Below are 10,921 nucleotides of genomic sequence, written 5' to 3'. Positions count from 1 at the left end.
GCAGCAAGCAGTCAGCAGGTTTCCACAGCTGGGGAAGCTAATGGGCTCGACTGGAGATATTTCGATTTGGGAAACTCCCCGAGTCATGGAAAAACCAAGAGGTCTCATGTCAATGTAATCACAGCCTGTTGAAAACAAGCTAGGCTGAGTACTGAATGCACTTTCTGGGCTTAAATTTGCAATTTTGAAATGCTTGTGACTGAACAGCTTTTCAAGACACCGCTGGCAGAAGACCTCTGGGCCTCTCTTCTCCGTAACGTGAGCATGTAACAAGCTTGCTGGATTTCCCAAGTGCTTACTGCATTTTTTTCAAAGATCACCTGTTATTGAAGCTACTGACCTAAGAGCCATCTTGTCCTGGAAGAAACTGGTGAATTCATGCTGATAAAATGACTAGTATTTACCCTGGTTTCTTAAAAAAAAAAAAAAAATCAAGTTTTAAGACTGTGGAAATAATTCTCTACTGGTAACTTTCATGGAGGGTTAACTGATAATATTTGAGATTTCATTTCACAGTATAAATAAAGCAGGTCTCTTGGAAGTTCTTGGACAATTTGATTTCAAGACATCTTTCTCCTAGAAGACTCAACGTTTTTTTTCAACCAAAGTCAGTCTCAGGCAGAAACAATGAATCCAAACACCAGTTCATGGGTAAGCCTCTATTTTCAGTAAATTTGTTATTTCATTCTCAGGGCTTGGAGACTCCTGGTTGTAAAGCTAGGAGCAAGATCTCATGGATGATGGAGACATCTAGTGGCTCTTGTGAAAACTACAGGCAGCTGTGTTTCCTTAGCAAGCACTCAATCCTCCTCTAGAATAGCCCAAGAACCATTGGCTTTGGTACAGCCCTGAAGCTTGTTAGAAATGCAAACTCAGGCCCAAACCTACTCAATCAGAATATGCATTTTAGCAAACACTTTCAAAGAGCAAAAGGGCACATAGCACCTTTACTGAGGTCATCTGGATGGAACCTAGCTTTGCAGTAGACAACCTCCCCACCTGCTGCAGGCCATCAACAGCAGTATCTGCCTTGAAAACAATCTTTACAACTGTTAACTTTATTCTCTTAATTCCTGGGACTTACAAAGCAGCTTATCTTACAAAACTCACCCATGCTAAATCAGTGGTTATGACCATACTTCTCTATTTTATAAAATGAGAGCTGCTAAAAATCATTTTTATAAGAAATACACTGGGTAAAAATAAGCCCATATTAATAGAACCACTCCTTCGCTACTCCCAGCTGCCTTTAGGCTTCCATACTGGTCTTTCTGGAATGCTTGAGAAGAAAACTAAGTCTGAAATCTCACCTAGAAAAGGATTGTATAAGGTGAGTCAGTAAGGAACATGTTCTAGGCTTCAGCCTCCCTTTTGTATTCAAGCACAAATGACTAAAACTGGCACAAACAAAAATGCTACAAATCAAGTCAAAATCTTGAGAACTCGACTCAGTTGTCTGGTTGAGGTTTATGATGTCGCATTTCCATTGAAAAATTTAGAAGTCTGGTGTCCCCAAAATCACTATCAGGACCTGGTCTTGTCTTCCAGGCCTCTATGGTAATGTGCTGACAAGTCCTTCGGGATTCATAATTCTTTGAAGAAGCTGCAAGAATGGAGTTAAGTATTAAACAAAAAGCACCTAAGAGTTATCCTACTGAAAATCTTGGTTCTGTCATAACCTAACAGGCAACTTCTGAAGACTGAGATGTGTAAAGAGAAGTAAAGTGTAATGAGACGTGTAAAGGTCTTATCTGTCATTGATTCTGTGAAACAACCCCTGTGGAAGTCTATGCAGATGCAGATGTAATCTTCTGTCCCCTAACAAAAATGGAAATCTGAATTGAAAACAATAGAAATACCCTGAACCAGCAGGTGGGGTGGGGGGATAATAAGAGGAAATGATACGTTGGTATTTATTAAAATCTTTATTCATTGTCTTTTTTTTCAGAATTGAAACCCATAGAACACATTAGGAATTTAGGTGCATATCTGTCTTGTTTGATGTCTTACCAAGCACAACCTCTATTTGTGCAAGAGCTCTGAGAGGAAATCCTTGGCAGATCAGAACCGAGGGTCGTGGTTCTTAACACCTCTCTCTTAAGCAAATAAATTACTTCCCGGTAAATTATTCCCATATTCCCCCCCTAAACATTTTGTATTTTTGAGTAACACCTTAGTTCCTTAAAAACCTGTGGCAGTACAGTATCCAGCCCCCACCTTTTCAACCCAGACTTGAGGAGTGGAAGGGAGGAAAACTGGCCCTCCCCTGCTGTACAGCAGTCTTACGAAGCGGGTCTATCTGCCTCGGGCACCGGCCCTGGCTAGCACAGTAGGTGTTTCCTGAATGGTTGGTCTTTATCTCACTTAGGTTCATGCTCAGAGACTGAGAACCTTTTACTAGCTTCAGGTTCTTCAGCAACATAAGTCAGTGTTTCCCTGTGTGAAAATAAATATTTTCTTGTTAGAATACATATATGACTATATACATACATATACCTTGACTCATGTTTCCTGAAGCCCAAGCTCACAAAATGACAGCTTCTGTTTACCATCATTTGAGGTGTGGTCATGGACTGGTCAAATGAGAATATGGAAGCCGTGGAGAAGAGAGGGTGAAGGAACATGCTGGATAGGAGGGGAAGGCCAAAAGCCTCTTTTTTTAAAAAAAAGAAGAAAGAAAAGATGGATTTCTTTGGAAGAACATGTGGCTTTCAGGTGACACTGAAATTTTGCCATGTAGAGGATTCATTTTGCCCCAAACAGTATACAGTGGATGTACCTGAATTCTCCCATTTCCTTATTACATTTCATTTGACATATTAATCCTGAAAGCAAATACAGAGAAATGCCTTATTAATATATTATTAAGCAATACTCTGAGCAAGTCAGATCCTATTAATTTGTTTTGCACAGAAAATTATTTACGCCAAACTAATAATACACCTTCATATTAAAGAACAATTTTAGGATGAAACCTCTATACCCATATTCCCCCAAACTCTGGAATAAATATATTTAAAAAGTAGGAGGAGTGCAGAAATGCTACTCAGTTCTGATTTTCTTAGTTTTAGAATATTGAAATGTATCCATGTTTATCTTTAGATGTTAACTAGGCATACCCAACTTAAAGACTAACCAAAAACCCTTCCAATGACCTGATTATAACAACCCTCAATTCTAAAAGATAAACCATAAAAAGGACAGTGTTACAAAACTTTAAAAAACAATATCTACCTCTTTTTTAAATCAGAACATAGTGTTTATGAATTTTAGAACTAAGAGCTTATGGTTGGTTTTCTCTGAGATTTACCTAAACACACTTTTCTCAGCTTAATCCAGTATTGACTTAGAACATAAATTTATATTCTAAGCATCAGTTCACACCACTCTCTTAGCACAATTCTAACTTTAACCACTATACATCTGAACACCTTTTAAGATATTAAAATAGGGAAGGAGAATGAAGCAGTGTTTGGAAAAAAGAATGAGATGTTTTCAAAGCAGCCTTCCCTCCTGCATTTTTCCTCAACAGAATCTTCTGCCTTCAGCATTATGAATAAAGTTCCCGAGTTTGAGAACAGTTCTTACTCATTCCACTGGGGCATACCAAAGAACAATATCATGTGTTTGAAAGAATTAGTTCCACTAACATTTATCAAGCAAAGCAGCACTGACTACCTTCTTACTGGCTCCCTGATGCTTTGAGGTGAGCACCATCCAAGGTATTCTCAAGCTCAAATGTGTACTTCCCTGGATGCACACAGTACATGACTTTAAAACTGAAATCAGTACGCCTTCCTGTTAACATTAGCTCAGTGTTTTGATATGTCTGATATGTCTTAAATCCAAAAGCTTTTAAAAAATAAGCCTATTCTGTGTACATCTCCGAATGTACAAACTAAGTACAAAAGTATCCTAATTTCATGTTACTTTAAAGTAGTTACTGGGTACTCAGTGGACTTTCAATTTGAGAAAATTAGAGCACAAATTCTAAACCATTTTTGAAAGGGTGGTTACCTAAAATTGGTCTCCAGTGGCTGGCAGTAAATTTGTTCAACCACACTTTAATTAAATATTAGTCTTTGCTTCACAGAAGTCAAAACCCGAAGAGTCCCCAGACAAAATGCAGGAGAGAAGCTTCCAGCTCTGAGGACGCACAAGTGGACCCACCAGGCCAGCTCTCCTCGCCCTGTATTTTAATGCAACTGGTTACATGTCAAAATCACTTTGCCAGAACACACAACTAAGCCTGTTTTAGCAACCTGATATTTGAAAGTGCTAATAGAAGACAGAAGAACACTCCCTCAGGGGTTCAGAACAAGACAGGGTATGACATAAATCAAAATCTTAAGGCTCTTCCTGGTAACCACCTTAATTTTAAGGCTCAGAAGGCTTAAAATCTGTGTTTCTAGCCTTCTGTGTGGCCCAAATCACTAGACAGGTCCAGCCACCAGCAGGATGTGAACTATTAGCTGTAGGAGTGAGCTGGCTTTTCTCCAAGAAAGGCACAAATAGGATCGCCAGTCTCTCGGGAACAACAGCTTTAACAACTAAGTACCTTGAAGACAAAAGTGAAAATTCATTTTGGAAATCAGAATGGCAGGGATCGCAGGCAACCTAACTCTTACGCAAGGCATTATTGTCAGTTTGCTTTGTTCATCTGCAAAGGATTTGCCTGTTTGGGGCAAAAAAGAAAGTAAACCTCCATAACAGAATTGTACTCGGGTTGTAACAGTAGGTTCTCTACAGACAATTTTTTTGGGTTAATTTGGACATAACCATGAGAATGCAACTCTTACTTAGGTACAAGTCATGCTTGCTTTTATATATGTTAAGAACTTAAATACAGCGGAACCTGTTTTTCACTAATTCAATCACCTCCTTGATTCTGGTTCTACCAAGCAGGTCTCTCTTCTTCCCTCCTTTAAGAATCATCAAAAGCACTACCACCTTCTTACTTAAAAGCCCAAACATCCTTCCTGCTTTTGTCCTTCCTTCTAATTCTACCTTAAAAGCATAGTCCCTCCAACAGAGCATACTACTTTGGCTCAACAGAATGCCGGGTTCCTTGCTGCCGCTCCCCAGGAAGCAGTAAAATCCCCAATTTGACTAATCCTGGAAAAAAGGACTCAAGAGACTGTAAAGTGTTTTTGGAAGATCTCAAGTGTGGAGAAAGGACCATAAGGATGAACTCCAAATACACACTCCAGAACCAACCCCAGCATTAACCCAGTTGAATGTCACACCTCTCTTCATCCTTTGGCATGAGAAATTAAGACTGACCAACTGTGCTGCCCACTGCTAGGATGGGCAAACGCCGAGGAAGTCTGAAGGTGGTTCAGCAGGTACGGTTCCATGGTCTGAAGCTTGTAAGTCTTTGCTTTAGCTTCTACTACAGCAAACACCAAAGAAATCCAAGGCCACCCTATCCTCTATTACCAGAATGCGCTGCTGGCCATTTCCAATCCATCTCATACCATCTGGAATTGGTTGTGCTGTTTCTCTATCTTTGTAAAAAGCAGTTTCACTTATTTTGTGGAGAATTACAAGTGCGAGAGAGGCATCCTGTCTTCCACCAACACAGTGTCCATCCCAAACTGGTCAGTGCACTGCTTGACGGTGGCCAGGATACTCAGGAGCCGCTGGTCCACAGCGTCCAGGTGAGGATCAGAGAGCACTGGGGAGATGGGGTCGTGGGCCATGGCGGATTTTAAGGCAGACTTCAGCACACCATTCTTCAAGGAGTTCAGTCTGTTCCAGGTGGAAACACGAATGCTGGGAGAAATAAGTTTTAGAACAGGTTACATAAAGCCTCTCACTGTCAAATGGAGACTGAAGCCTGCTTGGCAGACAAATATAAAGAAATAATTATCTAAAATATCTCAACTAGAAAAGCCATTTCTGTTTTAGAAGCAGCTCTACATTATGAGTGACATTACCACATTTTGATATTTCCTTCTTGGTAACTAACAAGAGATACACACAATATTTACACAGGTTCACTGCAGTGCTCTTTTTAACAGGAAAAATGTGAATCTGAATGTCTGACAACTGAGAAATAGTTGAATAAACTATGGTTCATCCATTCAATGAAAAACCATGCAGCCATTTAAAGTAGTTATGAAAATTCAGTGGCATGAGGAAATGCCCATATAATATTGAATCAGGGGGGAAAGTTGGAAGGAAAAACTGTTTTACTTCAAATCTGTGGGGAAAGAAAATGTGTGCATAAGCACACACACAAACATACACACACAGTTAGAATGAAGTCACTAGAGTGTTAACAGAAGGTATCCTTACATTTTAGCAAGTAATTTAAATTTCCTTCTTTTTATGTTTCTGAATTAAAAATTCTAGCATTAATCTTACAAATAGAACAAGTTTATTTTAAGGGTATCTATTTTTCTTAATTTTTTTGCCTAAAGAGGATCTTCTGTTTATTTTAGAAGAAAAGTACGAAGCCCCCTGTAGGTAATGTGGGAACTATTAGGTATGCGTTAAGGCCTGACTCTGCATGAGGCCGGCAGCCTGTTCTGCAGCCATCGGAACAGTAAGAAAGTAAGGATCTTTGGCTAAAGCATGGAAGGGATGGACAAGCACAGAGGCAGTGTGGTTTTCCAATTCTGAAAAATATGAGTGCCTAGAGCATCAGAATTTCTCCTGCATGACCAAAGTATCACTTGACTTCCTTTCAGAAAGCTCCAAATCCACTTTTCATGTATGCCCTGCTCTCGTGGACAGAGGTCCTCTAATCATCTCTTCTCTTGGGCTTTCTCAGTACAGGATGCTGAGGGAGATGCTTCTGGCTGCTGTACAGGGCAGGAGTGTTCGGGGAAGGTCACCAAATGAAGCTCTTCCCTGGCTGCATTCCCAGAGCAGGCAGGTCCTCCGTGACACCGCAACTTCAGCCTGGCTTGGTAGTAACTTTCCTAAGGCCCTCTTGACATGGAAACCAGAGCCCCAAGGCCACCCACCCATGCTGGTACCCTTATTCCCTCCACAGGCCCACAAATAAGTCTTGCCTGTAGCCTGGAGGGTTCCCTACTGAGTCATGGCTCTCTCTGTACAGGACACGACCTGTGGATTGCCTGTTCCTTGCCTGCACTCTGGAGGGTTGCTTCCTGCACGCCCAGCATCTGCGAACTAGTGCACTTCTTTGCTATCAAGTGGGCTGAACTACACCTTCTCCACCGAGGACCAAACCCAGGGGCAGGGGGTGGGGGTGGGGGTCTCTTCCAAATTGGTTACTCTCCCTCAGCTCTACTTGTGTATCAGAGGGTTTAACCCTCCTTTATATTAAACTTTCCTGTTGAACACACCATGTCTTTTCTATGTTCTGACTGCACCAGACTGACAGTACTAATTAACACAAAGACATCTTCCTTCAGAGATGCAGGTTCTGACAGGATGTATCACTGCTTCCTAGTATTAATGAAGATAATTTAAGGTAGCCTAGGTAACACTTTCTGCAGAATCCTGTTGTTATTTAAGAAAAAAAGAAAGAAAAGAAAAGTAAAACAGACCAGCTGCCAGAAGGGGCAGTCTTACACGATCAGTGTCTCTCTGGGAGTTGACCAGTAGTATCCAAGCAAGGTGGGTCCGAGCTGATTCGTAGTGCTCACGCTTTAAAGTCATACTGGCAATGATGATCTGAAAAGGAGCTCCTTAGAGCTCAGTCTTTAACTCATTTTCTTGATTTATTTTTTAATTTCTTTGTTCTCTAACACAGACTTTCAGAAAATCAATTACTAAATACTTAGGGAGGGCTTCCCTGGTGGCTTAAAGGGTAAAGCGTCTGCCTGCAAGACCCGAGTTCAATCCCTGGGTCGGGAAGATCCCCTGGAGAAGGAAATGACAGCCCACTCCAGTACTCTTGCCTGGAGAATCCCATGGATGGAGGAGCCTCGTAGGCTACAGTCCGTGGGGTCACAGAGTCGGACACGACTGAGCGACGACACACAAATACCTAGGGAGATAGCTATTTTTGGTTTACACAACTTCTGACTGAGATAAGCAAACCACAGGTGGGTTGTGGCAGTGAGAGGAAGGTACACACGGCAGAGCAACTGGGGCATGGCCTGCACTGGATTCTGCAGGGGAGCAGGGCCTGTATTCTGATATTGAAACAAACTGATATACATTATTAAATAAACTGATAATTTCCATTCATATAAAACACAAAATGCTGTCTAAGCCTTGCTGTAGAAATACTTCCCTGATCCCCTACATACCAGGATCTCCAGGGGGTTCTGGGTTAGAAAAGTACGCAAAGCACTGCAGGCAGATGCATTTGATGAAGTAACTTACATGCAACACTGATAGAGAGGGGCGAGAATGCTTCTCTCATCCAGCGAGGGGTTCCCAAAGCTGAAAATTAAACGAAAACTTAGCGAATTAGATGAAAGCACCAGTTCCCTTCTCAGCATCAAGGTAAGAACAAATGCTATAAGAAACCCCAACGTGATCCTAGATAATTTTATGCCCCCACAGCTCAAATCACTTAAATTAGAAATAAACAGGGTTTATGACCAATTAGACCCAGGATTCCTAACAGCCTGCACTGCAGCGTCGAAAAACAGATATACTCCTTTTCAAGGGTGCTTTCTCCTGCCGGGACTGCAAGGTGCTGAAGCGTGACCATTGTGACAAAGTGTGAAGTCCACAGATGGAGGAGAATCTGAAGACCCCCAAACTTGAGAAAGTTTTACGGGTGCACAGAGAAATAAAGGCTATTCATATTAGGTTCTCACAAACAAGGAGAAAGTCATTTCCTGTAAAAAGAAGTCATACTTGTCCTACTCCAAAATTACCGATAAGAAAAGACTTAGATTATCCTATTCCCTACAGCAAAGAAAAAACTGCTCACAGAGGCTGAGAAAATGGTGACTGGAAGCATATATAAAAATGCCTTAAGCAGTAATTCAAGAGTAAGAAAAGAACTGACTCTGGAATAACTGTCAACCTTCCACTCTTTTCCTAGCAGCTCACCTTAATAGCTGGAGGGTCTGGTAGCCCTCAGCACAGTGCAGGCCCTTGAATAAAAAAGGGCAAAGGCAATTATTTCCATGTGTATTTCCATAGCACACATGATCACTTTTACAAGTAAGGATATTCAGGAACTGAAAATACAGTGTAAATGAAAATGAAACACACGGCACTGGCCACTTCCTGCTGGCCTCGCACTCTCTGTAACTGTCACCACCTTCCATGGAATATGAGGGGCCTGGTGCCCAGTGTGAGGTGGTGGCCTGCTTAGCAAATGCTGCCCAAGCATTCTCTGCTGAGGATCCATGGCTCAGCTTATTCTCAGCAACCGACGTTAACAGTTAGCGACCTAGAGTCTGGACAGTTCTGGCTCCAAGGAAGTATTCTATCTAGCAAACATTTAAGTGTAACTAAAAGTAGGGCACTTAACTGGGTACCATGGGGAATGCAGAGTGCAAGCTGAAAATACAATGTGTTCTTCAAATAGCTCAGATCTAAATAAGGACATTTCATTTATTCAAAATTAATAAAATTGTCTTATTCAAGATAGTGACTTGTCTTTATAATCACTAAGCAACTGCTCTCCTACTCATAATAGAAAAAATCTGGGCCTAGACTGCTATAAAAATAGCAAAAACACCCTATAAAGTAAGTTAATTTTTTAAACTGCATGAACCTTTGGATACTATATATTTAACAGTAACTAAATTTCATATTCTGTTAATTATGTATTTCTCAAGATTCTAAACTAGTCAAGAAAGAATGATATAAGTAGCAATAAATACAAGACTTTGGTTTCCAGTTGTCTGTAAAGAGAATGAGAATCTTTGACTCCTTGGAAAAAATGACTTTTCTATTTTTATTAAAGTCTTAGATCCCTGAGGATGAAAGGAGTATAAGCTCTGAACAAGCTGGAAGGATGGGTGCCCATGGCAAAGACCCTGAGTACAAACAGGAAGGACGCCCTCTATCGAGTCTGTTCTAGAGTTCTCCCAGGACATCCTAGACAGCATCCTTCTTGTATATACAAGACCCCGAATGGAGAGGGAGAGTCCTGCTGGTCCTACCTTTTGGCATTATCGAGAAGGATGAGCATACTAGCGCCTTCATCGTCTTGGAAACTCTCATAGTGATGGCGGTCAGCATTGCCAATCAGGTAATCAAAGACAGCTGTATCAATGATGTCCAAGAGGCGCGGGCCGGAGTCATAAGGAGACGTTTTCTTCACAGCATCGCAGTAGCTCTCATCATACTCCCACCTGGAGGCAAGCAGCATGGGGGGTGTTTACTAATTGTCAGCACCACATGTAGCATTGTTTAAAACACAGAGAAGAGAAAGTCCCAGACTAGCAGGTTTCCCCCGAACCATCCATAGTCCTTTTTATTTGTGGACAGAACCCCTGGCTCCTACACAGGGTCAGCACCTGACTAGGTACGGGAGAGAATAAAGTAATGGCTCACAGGAGCATTTACCTGGCCAATTTGCCCTCTCGGTAAGTCCTGCCCCATGGGTGTCGGTGTTTCTGTAGAGGCCACACATCTGGAAGCCAAAGCGTGACAGACCCCTCCATTGTGTCTCCGTCAGCACAGGCTGGCTCTGTTTCTCGGCAGTAGTAACACTTCCCATAGAAACAAGTATTATTTCCTAAAGGAGAGAATGGAACCAAATACTTTTAGAGAAAAAGGATGACTCCAAATTCTCCCCCAAACAATGCAGAAGAGAGCAGCTCTATGTGAAAACAAAGATCCTGAATTGATTTTAAAATCTTTATTTTCTGTATAGGAAATAAAAGCACATGGTGTAAAAAAAATTCAAAAGGATATACATGAAAAGGTAACTCTCCTTTTCCCTCTCTGCCCTGTCTACCCAATCCCCTTCCAGAAGTCAACTACTGTCACAAGTATCTTTCTGAACTCACTTTAAGTAATGGCCTCT

At 41.4% G+C, this 10,921-nt stretch overlaps 1 protein-coding gene across 2 annotated transcripts in view; it reads right to left on the bottom strand.

The window, feature by feature from the left end:
* Window positions 1–1,963: 1,963 nt before the first annotated feature.
* FAM20B (FAM20B glycosaminoglycan xylosylkinase) overlaps window positions 1,964–10,921 on the bottom strand; it is a 44,521-nt gene continuing 35,563 nt past the window's right edge. For both annotated transcript variants that reach the window (XM_052653730.1, XM_052653731.1), the window contains exons 5-8: window positions 10,459–10,630; window positions 10,053–10,244; window positions 8,308–8,367; window positions 1,964–5,775 (exon numbers count right to left, since the gene is read on the bottom strand). In XM_052653730.1, the coding sequence (XP_052509690.1) occupies window positions 5,544–5,775; window positions 8,308–8,367; window positions 10,053–10,244; window positions 10,459–10,630 (656 nt within the window). In that variant the 3' untranslated portion in view covers window positions 1,964–5,543. The remainder of the gene's footprint in view (window positions 5,776–8,307; window positions 8,368–10,052; window positions 10,245–10,458; window positions 10,631–10,921) is intronic.

The sequence above is a fragment of the Budorcas taxicolor genome, chromosome 16 (assembly GCF_023091745.1).
Source record: "Budorcas taxicolor isolate Tak-1 chromosome 16, Takin1.1, whole genome shotgun sequence".
NCBI lineage: Eukaryota > Metazoa > Chordata > Mammalia > Artiodactyla > Bovidae > Budorcas > Budorcas taxicolor.
The sequence above is the reverse complement of the archived record's forward strand: the minus strand, read 5'-3'. Positions and strand labels throughout refer to the sequence as shown.